The sequence below is a fragment of the Anticarsia gemmatalis genome, chromosome 18 (assembly GCF_050436995.1).
Source record: "Anticarsia gemmatalis isolate Benzon Research Colony breed Stoneville strain chromosome 18, ilAntGemm2 primary, whole genome shotgun sequence".
Classification (NCBI taxonomy): Eukaryota; Metazoa; Arthropoda; class Insecta; order Lepidoptera; family Erebidae; genus Anticarsia; species Anticarsia gemmatalis.
The window spans coordinates 8,630,244-8,654,273 of NC_134762.1; the positions used below are offsets into that span (position 1 = coordinate 8,630,244).

Genomic DNA, 24,030 nt, shown 5'->3' on the forward strand with positions numbered 1-24,030 from the left:
GTTTTCGAGTGTGCTACTGAACATTTGATTGGAAACTGTTCCAAAAACTGTTTGTAGCGTGCTCGTTGAGTTTGTAATTAAAAGTTTGATGTAATTACACGGTGAAGTTATGCCTAATGCTAGTATCTGACTTGGAATGAAATTTGGTTCTGTGTTGAAAGGTATTCGGGCTAGAAGTTTATTTTTGTTGCACATTTTTAGCATTTTAGGTTAGCTTTAGACCCATGTCAGTGTTAAACTGTGAAAATATCGACATTAAACTGAAAAAGTTTAAGTAAACGTAAGCATTTTAAACACCTTTTTTAGCTCAAAAACTCAACACAATCCAAATAAATTATAGTAAAATCGTTTGAAGTTGATTAAATACAAGATTATCAAAAAGATTCTGCCAGTATTTCCCGTAATTTTAATGTTATTTCCACATCTACATTAACAAGAAAACACGGAAAGAAAGTTTAAATTGAGTTCGTGTCGTGTGGTCTGTCACTCAGTTTGTGTACGAATTTCTACGGGATAAGCAAAGTTTGGATGATGTTTGATTTCTTGGGCAGGTTAATTGACCCCAGATACTAGCGGTCAGCAAAGTATGAGGAATATAGAGCAATTAAAAATATTATGAGCATGTTTTTGATTTTTGTGTATCGAATACCAACTATAAGTTTATTTCAATTTCACAAAAATACTGCCGTCTTCAAATAAGATAACGATTTTCCGCTGTTTAATACGTATCTTAAAGCCTATAGGTTAGAATTTTGGCTTGATTTTTATACATTTTCTGTCACTTTAATTGCAGGTTGTCTGACGCTTGTTCATAATAATATGCTGTGAACTGTGTCTCAGAACGTGTCAGTACCGTCTTGAATGTATTCCGACATAGCAAAAAAATCATCTCCTAAAAGTGCGCAAGAAAAGTACTAGAGGGCGACAGTTTCACTCTTTGCTATTGTGAACAAAAATATCGTGTTTAAAATCTATCTTTGCTTTACACAGAAATTTACATTTTTATTACGTAGGAAACTAAGAAAAAATATTTTTGTATATAAAATAAAACATGAATTTTATATTTGCGGAAAGATACAAAAGGAAACAAACACGCATCATCTTCCTAAAAGTTAAATTCCGAATTACATTATAGCCTATGAATACAACAGAAAAATCTATGAAAGTACCTATTTGTTTTTCTTAAGTATAAAACCTTTTTGTGAACACCACTTTATAATCTGTTCGAATATCAAATTCGTAATCGAGAACGCACTTGTATTCGAGTGAAAATGGCTGCCGTATGGCGGGAATATTGATTTCCTGACTGCGCGCAGTGCCGACAAGCTGCGCGCGCAACAACTGTCAAAATAAAACATTCGCCGATTTGTAATTTTTCTAAATTCATTTTCTAGTGTGTTATTTGCTTTTAAAAAATACTATTTGAGATGTGCATGCCCGCCAATGGAATAAAAACACGAAGATAACTAAGTGAAATGCGGATTACAGTAATCTGCTTCTCAATATTTTAGTGAAAGTTTATGTTGTGTTTACTAAATTCATTGTTCTTCCATATGAAATTAAAGCTATGAGGTAACTAAATTGAATAATCGGTGGTCGTATAGTGTTTGTAGTATAAACATGCGTACTTAAGGAAATATATAAAGTGAAAACGATGATAGTTGAAGATGTCGAGATGCCTGCGGATATTTGGAGCCTACTCGTTCAGGTTGACGCGGAGGCACTCGACCCTGCTCCTGATAGCTTCCTTTATAGTGATGGTCACTGCAGTCCTGCAGTTGTACGCGTACAGACACCACGACCACCTGCACCATCAGCCGATACTCGGTGACTTTATCTACAAGCCCGGCAAATTCTTAAGAGGTAAACAACCCCAGAATCAAAGCTATTGCATGTTCAACTATGGCCTCCCGGATACTCTCAAATGGGACAGCTTCCGCATATATCCGTCCCCAGAAACTGGAAGTCAGAGTTCCTACAGAGTTATTTACGATGCTATCACAGGTATGGCGTATGCTAATTACAGCAAGACTCAGGCTGTCACGTACGTCACTCAAGCGACACCCGAGTTTCTATACCATATTGTGGAAATAGCGAGGTACTGGGACGGTCCGATCAGTATAGCAGTGTACGTACCCAGGTATGACCTAGACCTTACTATGCAAATAATGAAACAGTTATGCCATTGTTACCCTGGCATGATGAAGGTCTCCTTGCATTTATTTTACCCAAAACGAATACCACCAAAGATTAGAACATTGGAAGAGAAAATGAGGTCCCTCGTGACAGCTGCACCAACGGTATCAACTACTAACGAGACGGTAGAAGATTTGTTAAGGAAAAGATTAGAGAACTATAGAAGATTGGATAACAAAACACGAGCGAAATACATACAATGGGTGAGAAAGAACAAAGTGGAGCGCATGATGATGAAGCTACCTGTGAAAGGTGAACCTGTGGCCAATTTGCCCTTCAAGGACTGTTCTGGGCTAGACTCTTATGATTTTGATACATTTAGAAAATCAACAGCTATGATGTATCCTATAAACGTCGGTAGAAACGTAGCGAGAAACGCATCAAAGACCAATTACTTCTTAGTGTCGGATATAGAGATGATACCGAGTAGGGGTTTGGCGACGAAATTCTTGAAAATGGTGAGAAAGTTAATGGGAGATGAGAAAAGGGATTCGGGTTGTGTGTTCGCTAAGACGGTCTTTGTGGTGCCGTTGTTCGAAGTGATTGAGGGCCAGATAATCCCGCACGACAAAGAGACGTAAGTTGATATATAACGCTTTATATCCACAATATTGTAGTGCACAAAGGAACTAGAAAGCATGCTTGTGTACTTTTCGTTGTTATTGTTGTGATGTAAGTGGGTGGATGCAATTTTCTAGAGAGCGTAGTTGAATGTCATGTTTTGCGCTTTTGTATGTCCTTTATCTAGCACTTTGCAGTGGTTTATTTTATTTATGAAATATTAACTTTAAAACAAGCACGTGTAGAATATGACATACGTAAATAGAGGTAGTATCTATTCGACCCACCTGTTAAAATCCCACGAGAATCTGAAGTGAAAGCCTCAGCCATTATTAATTTTACAATGAAATGGATTAAATGTCACAATGTAAGGTGATATCCAAGGATGCCACGTAACTCCGGTTTATTATCGAGCATATTTTTATATCCGAAAGTCTCGAAAAGCACCTCGGCATCGAACTTAATCGCTGGTAATACTACTAGTGCTAAAATGTTAGTGCCCGTAATTTTTCATTTAATATTCATACAAAAAATCACGCTATTGAATGAAAACTCAGTTCTTACTACAAGGTAGTTTATTTCAGAAAACAATAAACTCTACTTATAACAGGAATCTCCTTCGTTAGTTCACAAGCGTGTATATTTTATGTTATTACAAGTTCGCGTGTCCCGAGATATTACACAGTTGTTTTCATAATGTTTTTGTACCTAGTTTTTATGTCGGTTGCGGTTGTAACACTATTTCAAGCTTTTTTCTGTAGTTCCAATGAAATCGTTTCGCGAAAAGGAACTTAGCATATTTTTTTTGCTTCTTTGTATAGTTTTCACCGAGGTAATGATATTCGTTTATTAATTTAACTTATTTTGCTCTATAAACAGAAGTGATCAACATTTCATAGCTATACAATATATCGGAGCATGAGCCTTCGTTAAAACTATATAAAATATCCCTATGCTCGTCTGTTCTGGGCACTAAGTCAGTACATTTCAATTTTGTTCAGGCCCAATTCTTCCCATATATTTTTTTTAAGCAGTCAATTTCATTCTCGACTTATATATCATTATGAATTTAATTTTGAAAATTATTCATCGGAAGGATACCGAAAAATAAACAAAATAAAACTTATTTATAAAAGTGATAAATAAATATTAAAAACAATATATCCGTTATGGCGCAAGACCCTTTGTAGCACGTACTATCGAACCAACTGAATCATGACCCATTTTGCCGACAATTCGCTTGAAACCGTCAAAACAGTAAGAATATCATCTCTATTGTCATAGTTGCACTTAGGACGTTTTAAACATGAATACGACTTTGTTATGATGTATCTATGACTACAGACAACTTTGACCTTTGTTAGCACAGTACTAGATACGTTTTCGGTAAATCACTCTTAATTTGAATCTAGAATGTTAATAGTCTAAACTCTTCACACAACGAAAAAAAATATTTGTGTCAAATGTCAAATAGCACGTCATTTAGAAATCTGTGAAACGTTTCGATTAGGGTAACCACTATAGTCATTGCCCAGCATATTATTATAGTGATTGCCAACGTTCAGCAATAATACGTTTATTTTAATTTCTACAGTAACCAGTTCAAAATTAATTGCAATATACCTATATCACTTTTAGAATACTGGTTACTTCTTTCGTTAAGTTTTAAAATTAGGTGGACAATATTACTGTGATTTAAGAAGTCGTTTTTTATTAGTAATTTATTTATATGTTTACAAAGTAATTAAACCAATGACTAATGTTCCTTTAGAAAGAATATTGAAGTTGTGTTTATAAAAGAGTACTATTAGAATATTATTGACCATAATTGTGTATAAATTCCTTAACCGGGTAATAACTATACTGATTACCCTATATTATTTTAATTTTTATAGTTACATTATTTCCTATAATGGACGCCCAAAGATTTGTCGCAATAATGACAGATAACAAATTCGTTACCAAGGAAACGTAGGTTCAAGCGAATTTCGACCTACGTGTATATAGACGTATTTTAGAAAATGAGCACATAATAATACAAAATAAAACAATATCACCAATAAGACTTCATCTACATTATCATTAGATCCATTTAGTATTCAATACACACATCATTTAGTTCCGAGCGTTTCCTCACAAACGTCTAATACATGACCGTCATAATTCTTTTTTCTTATTTTGTAAACGTGACTTGAATGTACAAGGTATATAAATATTTACTTATATTATAGAATTGAATGTTTGTTTGTCATTCTTTCACGTGATAATAGAATAATGAAGATGATTGCTTAGCGAATGGTTAATGACGGCGATTTTGAGTTGGACTTGCACATACGTATAGCAATAGTGATCAAATTATTACGTCGCATTTTTCAGTGAGAGGATGTACTTGTGCGCTCGTGGTTGCGTCGTCGCAATACGGTTGCAGCATTACTCAAAAGATTGCACAATGCACTGTAAGACACCGCAGAAATCCAACGACAAAAACTCAAATTTAAAAAGCCTTATACTTTTCATTAGCCGTAAAATGTTTAGAATTTCGATTCAATTAATGTTTGTAATAAACAATTCGTGAAACAAATCAAATAACAACGTCAAGATCTCAATTTAATTCAAAGTACTTTGCGAGAAACACTACATTCAAATTGATCCCCTTGAAAATTACGTTGTAAATTTTATTGCGATCGACAGGCAAACATTGGCGGCAATACTAGCGATGTTACGAGGCCCTTTGGCCTGCTGTAAAATGTAGTAAAGTTTTACATAGGGACCGTTTTAGTGGTCGTCATCTGAAGTTTTTGATGCGACAGCATTTAAAACATTGTGGGAGGAATTAGGTCAAATTGGAAGTGATGTAAAGTTTTATATGTCTTTTTGTGTTACATTGTTTTGGTAATATGATAAGGCATTGTTTAACGAGAGCAACGAAAACGCGATCAAAACAACGCCAATGACATGTTATTTGCTTCCTTATAGCATGGGACATGCAGCTAGCGACTAGACGTAACGTTTCTTTGCGTCATGATATTTATTTATTAGGGTAAAATAAACAAACAGTGTATTAAAAAGAAGAATTTGAATTTTCTTGTCTTACTTCTAGCAAGTTCGTTGCGTCGCTTTCTTCAGCCACACAGGATAAGGTGTAGTTAGTCTGACTATTTCTATTCAGTTGTTATTGTTGTCGTGCTTCGAAGTCAGTAATTCGTATATATACATATATCTTAAGTCCGAATGTATTAATCACCAGTATATTAAACTAACCAAAAATGTGTAAAACTACAAAATGCCAGCTATAGAAACTAAATAAGCGCAATGTGTGAGCGAAATGAAACTCATTAACAGAAAACAGTTGAAAACAACGTGCGCCGTTGGAAAAAGTTTCAACACTGCAATGTTTTACACAACTGGTTTCATTTTAACTTTGTTTCGAGCTTTTAAATTCGTAAATTTCAATCGAAATTATGAGAGCGTAGTTTTGTTGAATAGGGATGCGGTGTTGGCAAAAGGCTGTTTTATGTTGTTTTGAATGAGTGTACTTTTATTTAATAGTTATGTCTGTATTTAAAAGTATTTGTTTATGTAAGAGTTTGTTTTCCTTTTATCTGGTTATTGAAGCTCTGCTTGGTTTGTGATAAGTACGCAGCGTTGAGTTAATTTAGACAAGTTACAGACTAAATTAAATCAATGCTGTACGAACTTGGGAGGTATACTCTTAATCATTTGACGGTAAAAGGATACGCTAGTGTTATATCTAAACAGATTTCAGAGGTGGCATGCTTTTCCAACTGTATTTGGCTAGCTGTCTTATAGTACAAGTTATTTTCTGCGCAGTTAAAGTGGAATTTTATATGAAGTCCATACATTAAGCAGCACTTTATGACAAGAGTATTCTTATTATAGTTAGTATGCAACCTAGTTAAAAATGATAATAAACAATTAACATTTTGTTACCAGGCTGGTCCGCATGGTAGCTTCGAACCGCGCCATGTATTTCCATCAAAGAGTGTGTATACACTGTCAACGGTTCCCTGGATTGCAGACATGGCTGATCAGGACACCTACTGATGCTTTAGAGGTAACTATTATTTATTACTTTACTAATCATCGAGATGTTGTCGATTTCCTTAAAAGTGCGTTCAGATTTCTTAGATATCACGAAATGTTCAATCTTACCATTTTCGCGTTCTTTTACTGTTTTACGTTTTTACGTTTTATTTTACTGGATCAATGAAAATTAATATTCTTCCGTAAATGTCGCATGTTTATTAGTGTTCATATATTTTCTGATGCATTTAATTATACCGGGGCATTAGGTCTACATCCACACCGGTTTTCCATTACTAATCTTTTCGATACTAGTTAGTTTCATCTATGCATTATAGCCATTTATGCTCAAAACATGAAATTTCTATGACAGAAAATGGATTCAAAGCTTGAGAACTTTTAATCAACAATAGCAGATAGCCTTCTAAATACGCAGCATCCTTAGTTGAATCGTCCGCAGCTACGAATGCAGATATGAATTAATTCCGATAATACCTGTAGTAAATCTCGCGACGAATGCAATTGCCAATGCGGATTGTATCGGATTTGGAACCATTGCCAGATCAATTGAGCGTCATAAGTACAATGCGGAGGTTCTATTTTATGCCAGATATTGCGAGTATTTTGTTCCGGTTACTTTGTCTCTCTTTGCCGCATTATTTGGTTTAAAGGGTTAACTTTAGTCCAGGGTTCAGCTACTGGTATTGTATTTAAGATTTATGATCATTTCATATATTACGAACAGTCTCGTCATATTATGGTCTATCATCCTGACAAATTACAACCAAATCAGTTCGATAGTTCCATCAATATCATACCATGGTAATAAGGGAAAACAAACGCTTTGGCAACATTACATGTATTTTACTTACAATTAAATACAGTTTAAAAATAATTTGTATGTATGTACCGTTTGACTTGCAGAAGTCCCTAAAGGATGACTTTTTAAATGGATTTTGGAAAGACACTCCAGTTACTAAGTCTACGACTTACATAATGTTGCGTTGTCACGAACCTTTTCCTCTTTTAATATTTTGTATCAAGTAATGATGAATTACTTAATACGTTGGCATCCATCTTGTTGTACATTAACGGCAGGTAATGGCTTCATGACAGCTTCTCATATTTTATCAAATAATCTGACACTGGTTCAAGAATAAGCCTGAATACACATAAGAGCATTACGGCAAAAGTTTACATACAGCTCTTGATCAATTGATATTCCAGTTCCTTGATTCATGACGTTTATATCAATGTTGATCGTTCCAGTGATTGTCAGAACTAGGAACTACTAATTGTAACTACATACAAATTCATGGTCAAAATTGATACTTTATGCACAAGTCGTTTCCGTTTGTGTTAGCGGTTTGCAGTTTTCTGCTCTTTCGAAATATGATACCTCTCTCCCCGTCTCCCTCTCAGTCTGTAGGCTTCAGTATGATATACTTCCATACAATACCTCAACGAAACTTTACGACAAAATATGCTAGTGTGTACTCTCCTTATAATTTCACTCGTATTCAGTCGTAGCAGTTTTTTTATACGGTTGATGTTACGCAAAATGATTGATCATCATCATTTATTGTCATTTTATATGTTTCACATGACATAATGTGTTGTAAAATACATATACGAGGAAGTAATACGGATGTGCTTTTAGTAGACATTACGAATACATCAATTTTACTTGTCGACGTAATATTGTCATCAATTAATTATTGCTAACAAGCTTATGCATTTGACTTATGAGTGAAAATATATTTTAATTTTAATAATTTGATGAAAGAGAAACAATCATGAATAGACGAAATAATTGAAGGAGTATGCGTATATAAAATTAAAAAATCTATTTTTTTTGTGTAAACATTGGTTTTATGTGATGTTAATAAAAACACTCATTTTAATTGGTGTCAAAATATCAACAGATTCATTTAACACCTTTTTCTAACAATCCCTTCAATTATTTGAACCTTTGAAGGTAGGAGGTAGGAGTAGGAGGTAGTAAGTAGGAGTAAGAGTTATGAGAGATTCTCGAAGAATAGTAAGGTAATTATTTTCCATCGTTTAATATTTTTTTAGTAGCCATATTCTAAAGGATCAGTTATAACAACAAAGTTTCACTAAAAACAGTTAACGATCGTTAAAATAGTTTTTTCCGATCTATTCAACATAGGACTTTATTATAGGTACCTATGTTCCTTAGACAAGTTCTACGTATGCTCGTCTAGCTATCCAAGATTCCCCGTGTTAATTGACCCGTGTCATTGTTGACGCACTCAAGACAATGTTCCGTGCTGTGCTCTGTCGATCTATTGCATAAACATCGATTCCGTCGTGTGCGCTGATTGCCTCTCTCACATGCAAATATTTTGACTTTACATTTAAATACCTAGCTCAACTATATATTTATTTATTTGAAGTATATGGTAAAGTCATGTTTAATGTAATCGAGTGGGTGGCTTAGAACAAAAAATTACAGTTTTAAGAATTCAATGTATTATATTTTCGACTCGTTGATTCCTAATTTAAGTTGAATGGTACATACGTGTCGGTACCCGTCCAGGCCAGGAGATTGTATTATTTTGACAATAATTTATATGTAAACACCCTGTATAAAATGAGAACAACATTAAAAGGCTTCATATTTTGAAGAGAACGTAAAGTTGTATAATTATATTATTTGTGGGGTTAACCGAGTGAAGAAATCTTTGTACTGTACACAATTTTGGGCACTATGACAGATTCTAGTGAGTATTTTAAGTCATCGCATATACACATTTCTGAATACACTGATTTAAAGTGCAAACATTTTAAGACTCACATGTTTGAGTAGGTAATATAGGACATATAGAGTGAAGGTTAATTGGCCCAAAACACACATAGATCATAAAACTTTGTACAATATACATCACAAAAAAACTGCTGAAACATTCAAACACGAACCCAAAAAAAGCCTACTGTAACGAATTTTTCAACCCGCCAAATATAACACCTATAAAAAATGTTCGGACCACCAATTTTTCAAACTATAAACTTTTAATTACAGTGTTTTACATTTGTTTACGCATGTTATCACATGTTACAGTATGTTACACGCCGATAGCGTGTTAAGCCAACCCGTGTAGCTCGCTCGTTTACGCGCATAAATCACTTACGCAAATATTATGGCCGGGACGACTGTATGCCGAATAAATATTTGTATCCCGGAGCATACGTGATGGTCCTTGAATACTATATTACTGTAATGGTTTGAATTTATTATTATTATATTTTATAGCACAGTCACTCGTCTTTTCCGCAATTCGCTCAACTCTGTGGCACAGTGGTTAAGGTCGCCACATCGCTACCATTGCGTTGGGAGGTCGTGGGTTCGATTCCTACACGGAACAATTATTTGTGCAATATATAAATAGGTGTTTCGTGTCAGGTTGTACTCTGTGACCGTTGTTTGTATGTTTGTAAAAGTCCCCACTGATGCCTGTTACGTGAGACAAAAATGGACTGGAACTGGAATTTCTTAAGCCCACAGGTTCTTAGGGAAAATATGCGTAATTACACTAAGCGCCTATTTGTTATGAACACATAACTTTTTGTTAGTCCCAATGAGCTACAGTTTTACGGTAGCTTTGTAGATGACACTTAAACCTTTGTACTAATGACGCAAAGAAGCATCAACCCTATGTTGTAAACGTAAGGTGTCTTTTTCTAAAACTGTAGTAAGACAATGTTTCTTTACAAAGTTGCTTGTCCCGTTTTTCACGCTTCACCTATTTCAACCTTTAGGGCTCCTAAACTAAGTCGGATTACACTCCCTATTTCACGAGAAGATAAACGACTTATAAATATGTAAACAAAACGCTCCTACATAAAAATAAAACATATCAGGGAGTGTCAGAAGCACGCATGAATCTCATTCGCTGTTATAACACTATAACTTTGGAATTATCTTGCACATGACTTTGACAAACGAAATGGGTTTTCACAAACACGGAAACAGACACGTTGGCCCCGGAAAGTGGTTATTAAACCAACTTTTGGACTTGTTTGATAAAGTTTTTGACGAGGAAGTCGTGTGTTTTGAACCAGAAAATAGGAATGAAAGACACGGAAAGGTCCCCGTGTGTTGGGCACATTTCCTTAGAGCCTTCTGTACATGAATTGTAAGAAGGGTTGATTGACAGAATACGGCCTGTCCCAAAGTTGTTGGCCCTCAAAAGTGAAGGAAAATATTCCTTGTTAAAAGTTCGTTTGTGTATTCTTTTCTGTCTTTCCGCTTAGTTTAATCCTACATATTATTGTAATGCCGGTTTCTGAGACTTTTCTCGTTGTTAATTTTTCAGAATTCGTTTATTGGTTAAGAAATGTATTAAAATCAATATTTATCTTAGTGCATAGACATTATCCCAGGACAGGACATTTCCCAGGACATTTATCACGCTTTGCATCATAAAATTGTGCAAAGATTTTTAGCCTTTCCTTCAGTATTAAGGACGTATAGACATGCTAAATATTTTAAGTATGTGAATACAGACGTCAAGATAAATCTAAACATCAATTTCATGGAACATGGAGAGTATTACAGAACCAACATACCACCAGTTTAATCTAGCTCCTCTAATTCTCTTCAATCAAGCTTGTAATCTGTATAATTCCGTTCTAAACCCTGCCACGGTATCTATCAATGGGTTAAATCTCACACAATACTATAGACTTATAGACCAACAACTAAGTATATAGCCTAGTCAATATTTATCAATCTATTGTACAAAATTCTTCCGTTACTGAGTGACTGACTGATAGACAACACACAGCCAAAACTACTGAGCGTAGAATATTGAAATTTGCTATGAAGATGCCTTAGAAAGTGTAGAGGAGCACTAAGAGAGGATTTTTGAAAATACCCCCTAGAGGGTTGAAATTTCACGCGGCTAAGGCTGGGGATGGAAACCTAGTCTAAAGTAAAATTGATAATTGCGTATTTGTCTCGAAGAAAGTCACCGTAGCAAACACGCAACAGTTCACTGCATAAGTCAGCTGACGTTTCTAACTTCTACAAAATATTGTATACTTCAGCCACCCACGCACCTTGCAAACGTACTCTACTAAGGTCACCCACGACCTAAACATTTACTTTGAAACGTACAAATCCCCTCAGAATGGTTTAGCAACTAATTCAGCCGAGTCCCAATCACGGCAATCCAATCTCGTCGGTCCAATCTTGTCGAGTGACAGGCATGGTTCTAACACACTTAACCCCTACCGTAGGAGGGGTGTATTTCACCCCCAACTAATTGCCAACTAATTATCGGGAGTCGGTGCTCTAACCGGGACTCTTGAACGTATTATAACGTTGATAGTTACTGGATGGGGAACTAATTTGGAATTATAGGATGGGATAATAGACGGCGAATACGCTTTTCATAGTTTGTATGGTAATCTTTTAAGAAACAAAGGCTGAAGAAGTGCGAGTATAATTTATGTAAATACTATTATTTTACTTAGTAGAGGCATCTTATCAGATACTTATAACATTATTTTGTCAGTTTATAAAATAAGAATACAGACTTTTACGTCTAAAAGTGGCATCAATTTGACGTGCACATATCAAACTTGCAAATAAAGGTTACGAAATGTGGTCTTATTTTTTCTCAAGAATTTATTAAAATAGACACTAACCTAATAGTGTGGCATGCTCAGAATAATGAGGTGAAAGTCACTGACCTGTATTTAAATCCCATACTTTATTTATACGTACCAGCTATTCAATGTTTCACGAAATACGTCACAACACTGCCATTTAAACCGAGCCTAAAGGTCAGGACTAACTCAAATCCACAAAATCATTATATCGAACAAGCTGTGTCAAAACTTTCTCTGATTAACCAGTTCCTCATTGATTTACAAAAGGCGTCTGACGTCATCACTTAATATTGCTAAGCTTCTTAAGTTCACCCCTCACCCCTCACCCCTCACGTCGAATAACACTGTAAAAGCCATTTGTCTTTGAAAGCTGAAAGGCCTTGTCTCAAATGTTTTCGAGTGAAGACAGCTTGATCGCATTCAACAAAGTTTTCCTTGAGTTAGGTATTTTCTTCCGTACAGGCGAAAATTTATTAGGATGCTTTGTTGAGTGATGGGATTGTTGCCAACTGCTAAGGTTGAGGTTCGAATCCACCACTGAATTTGCTATTTTAAGTTATATGACTATAATAATGTATTTAAGTTAGGGTATAGGTAAGACTTCTATAATATGAAATGTAAAATATTGTCCCTACTCAAAGAATTTTCAGAGATGGCTGAATTTGCTAACGCTTATATTATTACTTCTCATATGAGTTTTATTCTCTAGTTAGTTACATTCTGGAGCAGTGACCTCTAAAATATTCTACTTCATAACAAGTAAACACACAACAAACCAACTATTTTATTTATCCCAAGGTGAAACACAGGTCACACATACTAGAACAACTAAACTGACTTCAAATTTTCTCTCTATTCATAAAGCTTATTTCAATCTATGACACGGGTAAACAGGACACGCGGCAATTTTGCAAATTGACAACCTTTTGAAGGTCAAAGGAGTCGTTTGGGATGCTTTGGGATGCCTTGGGATGTGTTGGGACACGCTCGGATAGAATATATTACAGTAGCTTATCCGTTCAATAGTATTCTTAAGTATATACCGCAGAACGTGAATAAGGTTTTTACTTACGTTTTTGTACGTGACTTGAAGGTCTGCTAGACCGTTTTTGTTCAGCAATTTCGTGTGTGTCTTCGTCTAGGTACGGTTGGTGACCGCGTTTGTAGGTTGGTAGAATAAAACTTTGTATAATAAAAATAACGCTAGCATATGTTTTGTATAAAGTTCGGGCTAAGTTTAAAAGCTTAACATGTATAAACTAGTTTCTTTTTCCCGTGGGTGCAGATGGAGACCAAAGAACGCCGTTTGTTATAAAACTTATTTTACATGCATAACTCAAAAACACTATTTTACGCGGAATTACTAATTTATATTTATTTTTGAAAAGTCCCGCAATAAGGTTTTGCTCTTGTGTTGCGCGGATTTTTAGAAACATACAGACAACGGACACAAATTACAACAAGACCCAAACAACTTCGTATATCGCATAAATAAATTTAGACTTTATCAGTTCAGTACTAATTAACCGAATACTGCAAAATTACGATAAACACGTCTAACTGCGATCTGTGAAAACAAAAACCAAGACTAAATAAATAAGAAATATACACAATGTTAATCAGATTCATCTTTTCAGCCGATGTTGATCTCAAAGCGAGAGTACCCGTACCACAGATGGGAGCCGCTTTACTTCGGGTCCAATAAGGAGCCCTGGTACAGCGAGATGCTGACTTGGGAAGGACGTCAAGACAAAATGACACAGGTGAATACACTTTTTCATCAAGTTTTTGGTTTAAACTGGATTACTTGGTCGTAGGAAGGCAGCAGTCGTGATTGAACTGTAAGTAAAAAGTGCCTTCATTGGTTTATTTCTTCCAAAGCAAGCTTCAATTATCCGAATTATATAAGCGAAGGTTACCTGTACCGTCGGTATTTACACATTTTTTTGTATTGGACTACAGTTACTGATCTTCTATCCAACTGGTATGGATTTATAAACTGTATTGCACCATATTTGTATTTAAATATTAACAGTTACATAAGTAAATAAAGACCCAATATTCACCTATGAGCACGACTATAAGCACCTATGTTCACCTGTCACAGGTATACATATTAGGAATGCCTTTCAAGTTACTGTACCTTTTAACAGAAGCTAACCTTTTAGCTGAAGAAATTAAAGTCAACGCGTTTCCTGTGACATATTATTCACTTCTTTGCATGAAAGGTATCGTCTTTATGCATGTATCCTGCACAATTGTCAACATCACGTGGCGACTACTGTAACAGATTACTGTCAGATTTTGAGCAAGGATTGTCTGGACGCACGTAGCTTGCAGTGGCAATATGTCTTACCTTGTCACATTGCGGTTTGAGCCACATGTTGCCGTGACACGAAACCTTTGAGTGCGTTCACAGGCTGTGTGAGTTTAAGTGCAATAGTGTACGTGTGTAGGGTTTAGTGCCATGAGGCATAGTAACTAGGCAGGTACGTAGATAAATTCAGGCTTATGATGACTATGACAGTTTTGGTTATATAAGATTTGTAATGAAAGAAAGTATATGCTGAAAAATGAGACCTTAGGTGCAAAAATAAACACGATGTAAACAACAATTTTGATTTACGACCTGCAAATGAAAAGAGGGTGATAATTATTACAACTCTGTTTTTTGTTTAATCTATACTCTCAGAGTGTTACTCTCCCATTGTCGGCTAAAGTCTTGAGAACTCTGATTTTAACATAAACAATAATTTTCGTTCAATTGTATTTTTGTATTGCTCTCAAGTACTATCGTTTTTAATAAGATTCTTTGTAACGCTGTAACCCCCGATTTCTGAGGTACATTTAGCGGTAGTTTATCTATTCAATAGCTTAAAACTAATAACGCTATTGAATAGTTAAACTACCGATAAATGTACTCAGAAACCGGGCACATGTACAACTATATTACATATAAGCGTGTGCGTGTTCATAAAATAATGCACTAACAACTCATTTATAGTATATCAAGACTATAAATATTATAGCGTTCCGAACCTACATTTTCCGTGTCAGACTAGGCTCGTAGCTTCGCAGTAAACGTGTAATAGTAACAGGACACCCCGCAGATTGTCGCTAATGGATTTTTGAAAGGGTGTAGGAGAGCACATTTGTTATAACCTTTTAGTGTAAGGTGCGAATAAAATGAACCGAAGTAAGTTGATTGATATGCTTTGCTTTACTTCCAACTGCGTAAGCAAAATAAGTAAACCTCATGAGATATTAATTATATAATCATAACAATACATCGATACATGTTTTTTTCTTTCTTATAAAAGACAACTCTACTAAGAATTGCAATTGTGTCGCGGGGACTTTTACAAACATACAAATTATGAACACAAAGTACAACAAACTAATTAGGAGATTTTATCACTTTTTTACAGCAACTAATCGCGAATCACGGTTTTTACGCTTAATATTTGTTTTCTTCTTATTTGATAAAATTATTTTTAAGGTTTAGTCACTTTTATTTTTAATGTAAGTTTATACTACTCAAGTTTTTGCACATTCCATACGATATGTGTGTTCTATTTTTTTTATTTATAAGCAAAGTTTTTTGATTCACTTTTCATAAAGGTCCCTCGAACCCCTCTACATTGCTTGTAGAAATCTTTTATAACCTCATACTCAATTGCCTTATTATTCCGTAGATAATGGAGATGTGCCTCCAAGGCTACGATTTCCACATCCTGGACGGTGGTTTTATGGTACACAGTTATCGCAAGTACCTGTGGACGTCAGACAGATTTTCAAACAAGGCCAAATATAGTAACAGAGTGAAATATATGATAATAATATATAACTTAAAGAAAATATATAAGCCTGATAAAAATAGTTTATGTCAAATAATGGACGGTTTTACTTTATAATACTTGTTTTTTTATTTCACTGGCGGTGTTTTGTTAAATTGAACGTATTTTTAGTAAAGACTTTACAAGCGTTAAAATAAGGTTTATATTTAAATGTATTATGTAACGATTTGTACTTTTATTTAATTAAATCAAAATCAAAATCAAAATCAAATCATTTATTCATTTAGGTCAAATATTGACACTTATGATAGTCGTTACAATTACTGAATCTACCACTAGCTCGGAAAGGGGGTAGAGCCTTATGAGAAGAGCTAGCGAGAAACTCACGGCCACTCTTTTTAATCGCCAAAAAGTTTTACAATGTGGTTGATACAATAATTGATCATGCGAGGAGCTGCCAACAATCAGCGATATAGACTAAACGTCAATTAAGTTAAATGAACATAGCTAGGTTATTTATTAGTCTCTGATCATACCGTATGTTGGGAGCACCTACTAGCATGTGATAATAAGAATATGGGCAGCTAGTGAGCACTCTGGTTGTGAACATTATAAAAGAAAAAAGTGACAGTTTTATGAATAACATCAAATTGTACGTAACATCACCTATTTGCATCATTAATTGCCCATATTTTACAATATTTAGACCTACTGCTACTGAGTTTATACAATTTATAGCAAAGTTCCCTAATTTCAAAGAATCCTAATCAAGCGAGCGACTAATCCCAAGAGCTATTGTCGTTTAGATACTCATCAATTCTGTAATAAGCTTTCCTAACGAGATGTTCCTTAACAGCAACTTTGAATTTTGGCAGGGGTAAATCCATGATGTGCTTTGGAAGCTTGTTGAAGAAACGAATGCCGAGACCTACAAACGAATTGTGCACCTTGTGTAAACGATGATGGGGACCTACTAATTTGTGTCTGTTTCTAGTGTTGTAATTGTGTCTATCGCTATTTGTTGCGAAAGTCCCTAAATTTTGTTTTATATACAACAAGTTTGCAAGCACATACTGTGATGACACCGTCAGTATCCCTATCTGCCCAAAAAGCTCTCTCAAGGAGTCTCGCGCTCCTAAACTATAAATTGCACGGATAGCTCTTTTTTGAAGGACAAAAATAACATCTATATCAGCAGCCTTACCCCACAGTAATATACCGTAAGACATGACGCTGTGAAAATAACTAAAGTAAACCAGTCTTGCCGCATCCACACCAGCAAACTGTCTTACTTTTCTGATTGCGTACGCGGCGGAGCTGAGTCTTCCCGAGAGATGCGCTATTTGAGTGCCCCATTGGAGCTTGCTATCCAGACTGATACCTAAAAAAGTTGCCGAATCTACCAAATCGATAGTTTGCCCATTTACGACCATGTTAGTACCTAAATTCCTCGCGTTGGGCATAGTGAACCTAATGCACTTAGTTTTGTCAGAATTTAATAACAGATTATTACAAGTGAACCAGTTGTGGACCTGTTCAAGAATACTATTGATATCAATAAAACAAGACTTCGAACGATCTACTTTAAAAATGAGTGAAGTGTCATCTGCAAATAATATAATATCACATAAGTCCTGCACCTGAAAGGGGAGATCGTTTATATATACGAGAAAAAGAAACGGACCGAGTATCGAACCCTGAGGCACGCCGAGAGAAACAGCTGAACCTGAAGACCTTACACCATTGATATCTACTCGTTGAATCCTATTACTCAAATATGACGCAAGTAAATCGAGCGCTGTATCCCTAATTCCATAGTGGTTTAGTTTCCTAAGGAGCGTATTATGTTGGACACAGTCAAATGCTTTGGAGAGATCGCAGAACACCCCAATGGCGTCCTGGGATGTCTCCCAAGCATCATAGATATGCTTGACGAGCGAAATACCTGCATCGATCGTTGACCTACCCTTTGTGAAACCATACTGTTTACCATGAAATAGCTGATTCGAGTTAAAGTGACTTTCGAGCTGCTCTAATATGACCTTTTCGAAGATTTTGCTAACCGCAGGCAAGATGGAAATGGGCCTGAAATTGCTGGGCTCACTCTTAGATCCCTTCTTAAAGAGTGGTACTACTTTACTGTGTTTCATTAAGTCCGGAAACACACCAGCATCTACGCACCTATTAAATATTAAAGCCAAATGGGAGGCTATTTCCAGGATGATACTTTCTACTAATTTAACAGAGATGCCCCAGAGGTCAGGTGTTTTTTTGGAGTTGAGCGACCTAAAAGCCTTAACTACATCATTAGAGTTGATATGTTTGAAGAAAAAAACACTACCACACTCTTCTACACTATTTCGAAGTAAACATTCTGCCTTGGCAGGACAGGAATTCAAGGAGCTAGTTGTAGCTGTGGGAATATCAGCGAAGAAAGTATTGAACGTCTGAGCAACCTCTAAGTTGTTGGTGATAATCGTGTCATTTACTTTCAGTTCAAAATTATTTTCGCGCTGGATAGCACGACCTGTTTCGTTGTTAATGATATTCCATGTGGTTTTGATCGTATTGTCTGAGCTTTTAATTTTGTTGCTTAAGTGTAAGGATTTAGCAGCAACACAAGTTCTCTTAAAAATTTTTGAATAGTTCCTAACGTATTCAAGAAATTTAGGATTAAAATTGAACTGTTTCATGGAATAAAGCTCATACAACCTAGCTCTACTTTTATAAATACCTGCTGTCGCCCAATCGCAAAATTTGAGTTTCCTATTGTTATCTAGTATGGTTTTCTCTTTGAAGATAGTTTTGAACTTGGATTCAATAATGTTGAATAACGATGTGTAAAGGTTATCCGGGTGTTCTTCGGTGTCGTCTAACTTCGTCATAGCACTAGCTATCTCACTATTAAATAATACTAAACGATCCCTAGTAATAGGCCTACAAGTAATTTTCTTTAACCTATTATCTACTCTAACTCTAATTAAAAATATATTTTCCTTCGTTGTGATTTGTTTTGAGAACGTATAAGCAAGAATTAAGAATTCGATTTCATCAATGCTAAACTTGTCAAACGTAGGAAATAAAAAAAATTGTAACAAAAAAATAAATGCAGCTAGATAATATAAGTTTCTTGTTATAGTAGGTTTGTTAATTAGTCATGTTAGTTAATTGTAATAAAAACCTTATTGTTCCGTAGATCATTGAGATGTGTCTACAAGACTACGAATTCAACATCTTGGACGGCGGTTACCTGGTCCACGGTCTGACAGACCGCAATTACTGGGGTCTGTCAGACCCAGTTTCCAACAAGGCTGAATACTCGAACAATATAAAATATGCAGCGATTGTGTATAAATTTAAAGAAATTTATAAAAACTATTCTTATTATAAGTGCGATATGTCGTCTTATGGTACTATCGATCCGTAGTATAATTCTTGATACTTTAGGTTTAATGTGTAGGGCTGGTATGAGTAGCTGTTATAAATGTGGTACGTTAGGTGATTTTGATACTTTTGTTAATTTTAATTTTGAAATCGGTTTGTAGCGTGTTTTTTTGGCTTAATACTATGTCTATAAAGGAGAATATTGTCAGAAATACAGCGCGCTACCCGATTTATAATTCTATGTTAGGTTAGTTAGATTTAGATGTTATTTTATTTTCAACCTTATTTTAACGCTTGCAAAGTCGATGATTATTTAGCAGTTATAAACATTTTGGTTTTTTACGTTTGGTCCGTGTCGATTTTGTTTCTTTTTGACATTGTTGGAATAAATTTTATTGTTTTGACTTCAGTGTTTTATTTTTATCAATACAGATTTATGAGTTTATCACTCACATAGAAACAGAAACACACAAAGACAGGTTAGCCTAGGTTTTTTAGGCACAGTTTACTAACACAACATGGAGTCCACAATACAAAAAAATGGTCTTGATATAGAAATGATTGCATAAAAAATTATCTAATCTCAACATTTTGCTAGATATCACTTCACTTCAAATTGACACACATTGAGTTGGAGTGTCATTATATCACATAAATAAATAAATACTTATATACGTTTTGATGTATTTTCAATTAAATGTATTTTAATCAAAACTATTGTCCTTAGATGTTGGAGCTATGTCTTCTAAAGTATCGGATGGTGATCCTGGACGGTGGGTTCCTCTGCCACGCAGCTGCGGCCAGGCCTTCCCATCGCCAGAAACGTGCCGAGAGACTTAACACACAAAATTATATCAAAATTATCAAATCTTTTAAAACTAGATATCGGGATCGGGAAAATTCTGGTTGTAGAATAGACTATGGCTGTAAAAGGAGATAAAGAAGAATGGTACAAGGAGGCTTGCTGCACATATATTCGGTTCGGCGGTATTTATCGAACAATAAAACCGATTCGAAGCAATTACTGCACTTCGCACTTCGACTTGTGCCAATCGGGTTGTTCCTTCGAATGCCATTGTCACAATTCGATTTAAAACATTCAGGCGCGGCGATGTCAAGCGGCATTTTTCTCGAACACAATTTACACATTTTAGGATTGCCGCCCGCCTAGGCCGATTAATGCCGAACCAAATATGTGTGTTGCAAGCCTAACGTTTTTTTATGAACTGAAATATTGAAAGTGTGTGAAGTAAATTACGTTTCAGAAAGCTTCGCCAATGACTGTGTCGTTTGTACTACAAAAATTGTTAAATTGGAATTGATGAAATTGTTGTCGATTTGTCTTATGATGAATGTGAAAAAAATCGCAGTGAACGATAATGATTGACCAAATGTCATGTGTTTATTAAAGGTGAAACTATTTGAAACGTTTAAGCGTTGACATGTTATGAATAATATATTTATTGCCTCATTTTTGTAGATGACTCCGTATATTTTTCTTCATACAACTGCATATTGAAAAGCTATTGATGAATATGCTATTCCGGAAAGGGGGCATTTCACATGACAAAAATAAGTATGTGCTTTGTCGAAATTTATATTTTGAATAAAAGGCCTGATAACACAATGGTAAGGATAAAACATGCTTACTTGCCTTTGGTGGCCATTACAAGAAACCGAAACTAGCCGAAGATTGCCGAACGCAGTGTAACGATGTTTTCAATTCAAACATGTATATCAGCATCAAGAGGTATTATGGTTGAAGTCTATCTCTTACTGACGATATCTCATGTTCAGATTATCCATACTATACTTAATATTATAAATTCGAAAGTGACTCTGTCTGTCTGTCTGTTACTCAATCACGCCTAAACTATCAATTTGCATAGAATATGGAGATATTATGATACCCGAGAAAGGACATAGGCTACTTTTCCTTCTGGAAAATTACACATTCCCATGAGAAAATTCAGGTGGTGGACGAAGTCACTGGTAAAAGCTAGTTTTTATATACATAACGTGTCAACGCAGTTTACTTCGAAACTAAAACACTGAAAAATCTTATTTCGGATATGATATTATCAAAGTATACTCGAAAAATGTATGTAAATTACTAATAAACGGGTCGGAAATTTGGAACATGAAACATGTCTTCTGAAATGCGAGCTTAAATGCTGGCTATGATTTTTATAAAGATGCTATTTTAAATTATAAAATACATTATTCTATTGCATTACATTGTAATAAAATAAAGACGCGATTTGAATTTACTCAAACTCATTACTCGAGTAGGTATAGTAAAATGCTCGTATAGTGGAAAAACACACGTTTTACTAAGCAATTCTTAAGTCCAGTTGACTGTAAAATCGAAATCAAATTATTTATTTATGTAAACCTTGAAGTAAGTATTGATCTTGCCTGTTACAATTATTATTAGTAATCCATTTATTTTCAGTAATCAATTTATAAAGAAAGAACAAGTTAATCGAATAGAAAAAAAAAAACTTCTGGCGGATTTTCAACACAATTGTTACATTATGGAAAAAATGTTGTTTGAGAATTAAAAGTTAGCTTAGAATAACATTTATTGATTGAACAAAATTGTATTATCATACACAACAAAGTACTTTAAATAAAACTGAAAAAGATGAGTTGTACACAAATCTAATAAAAATATTTAGAATTATATGGAAAAAACTTTGACGTATATTATTTGAACAGATTTCGTATTGCAATGAGAACAGTCCCTACAAGTTGAGGTTTTGAGTAAACTCAGATCGTGTCGCCACGGCTTAACTCATAAACAATGGAAACCAAGCTTTAGACAAACTAACTCTTTATGTACCTTAAATACTACGTTTAGTTCCTAAAACTGTTATTATTGAAATATATTGAGTGATTTTAAAGTCACGAGCATCCTTTTCAATTAAGATAAGTACTACTCTTGATAATATTTGCAGTAAGCAAATCTGTTGTCATCTATTAATTCAGCTTACATCTAACTACTGTTGAATAGAGACTAATGTTTAAAAAATGGATTGAAACCTCAAATAAGCAGGAATTCGTATTGTAAAAAGTTATTGCTGGAAAATATATTTATGAAAAATTATTCAAGTATCAAAAAAATTAAGGGTAGTATTGCGTGGAATATGTTTTACAATAATATTAATAAATACATTTTTTATTATATACAACACTAATATTATCTCGAGTGGTTACTTAACTCAAAAGGATGTTCCAGACTAAAAATTCATCCTGTTTTATCATTAATTCAACGATATGAAATAATAGCCAGATTTATTTATGGCTTGGTTTATAGACCGCGTGATAAAATTTCATTGGAATTGTTTGTACGTGCTTTGTTTTTACATTTTATTGTTAGATACATATTATAATTTATACTGTTATTACTGTAAGCGATATTTTCGAGCGCAAACCCCACATAGAGGTATATAGACCCCGATGTATATATAAAATTGGAATGTTTCGTCCCAATAAAGATTTTACTATAGATGCATTTTGTAGTATTATTTTAAACGTACATTTATGCCACACACAGATTTTTAATTACAGAAGGTCTGTATCGATTATTGGAAATAGATACTTATATGTTTCTTAAAATATATTTAAACTTACACCCAGATAAGATATTCATGATCTTCGCACTAATAAATAATCGTGTTTGTTATGGTGTTGCCATATTACCATTTCAGAATGATTATAAACATTTTCTATAAATAACACTTTTAATAACAATGTTAGGAATTTCTACATTCTGTTCAGAATAAAAGTTTTAAGTGTAAAACAACTTTGACCAGAAACAAATAAAAATATAAACATCATTGGACAACTCACACACGGTCATTTGATTCCAAACATCTTGTTTGCTTGTGCTATGTTAACCAAATAACTGATAAACATACTTAAATACTTCTAAATACATACTTATATAGATAAATTGTTATTGGTTTGTTAACATTTTAAAACAGCAATGCAACAGTATCTCAACCCGAGCAATACCTACAGTAGAACCTAATGAAGTTTTAACAAGTACGCCAAACGATGCAACAAAATTTACATATCCCCACTGCTTTCTAAATTCCAAAAATGCTCACCCTTTCCTCTTTCAAAATCAGAGATGTATGGAGCGTTCATCAAGATAATTTGGAGTGCACACGCGACGAATTTTAACACTAGGAAAGAAGAGGCTGTAATCAAGCTGTAGGTCGGAAACATGACTTTTAGTACTCACATCACTGGATGTTTTAGCATAATATGATTTTCTAGTTTTTGGATCTTTTTTATACAAATTTAGAGCTCTATTTCTCTTCCCGTTGAGCTTTAAATATAACCAGCAAATATTATATCTAAAAGTGAAAGATTTGATTGTTATTTTGCCGTGACATTC

The 24,030-nt window shown here is 34.6% G+C and overlaps 1 protein-coding gene across 3 annotated transcripts; it reads left to right on the forward strand.

Annotated features, from left to right (window-relative positions):
* The first annotated feature begins 1,325 nt into the window (after positions 1-1,325).
* Positions 1,326-23,139, forward strand: LOC142980537 (beta-1,4-glucuronyltransferase 1-like). Of its 3 annotated transcripts, none has more exons than XM_076125975.1 (4): positions 1,326-2,773; positions 6,712-6,832; positions 14,079-14,204; positions 20,350-23,139. In XM_076125975.1, the coding sequence occupies exons 1-4, from the start codon at positions 1,668-1,670 to the stop codon at positions 20,560-20,562; spliced, it is 1,566 nt and encodes a 521-aa protein (XP_075982090.1). In that variant the 5' UTR covers positions 1,326-1,667; the 3' UTR covers positions 20,563-23,139. The 3 variants fall into 3 exon arrangements, with proteins under 3 accessions (XP_075982090.1, XP_075982088.1, XP_075982089.1); XM_076125973.1 differs by lacking the exon at positions 20,350-23,139 and adding an exon at positions 19,435-20,026; XM_076125974.1 differs by lacking the exon at positions 20,350-23,139 and adding an exon at positions 16,137-16,614.
* The last annotated feature ends 891 nt before the right edge of the window (positions 23,140-24,030 follow it).

Coding starts and splice junctions, on each gene's coding strand:
- LOC142980537 (XM_076125973.1), top strand. CDS start 1,668: ATGTCGAGATGCCTGCGGATATTTGGAGCCTACTCGTTCAGGTTGACG. Junction 2,774..6,711: donor ATCCCGCACGACAAAGAGAC/GTAAGTTGATAT, acceptor TTTTGTTACCAG/GCTGGTCCGCATGGTAGCTT. Junction 6,833..14,078: donor CACCTACTGATGCTTTAGAG/GTAACTATTATT, acceptor TCATCTTTTCAG/CCGATGTTGATCTCAAAGCG.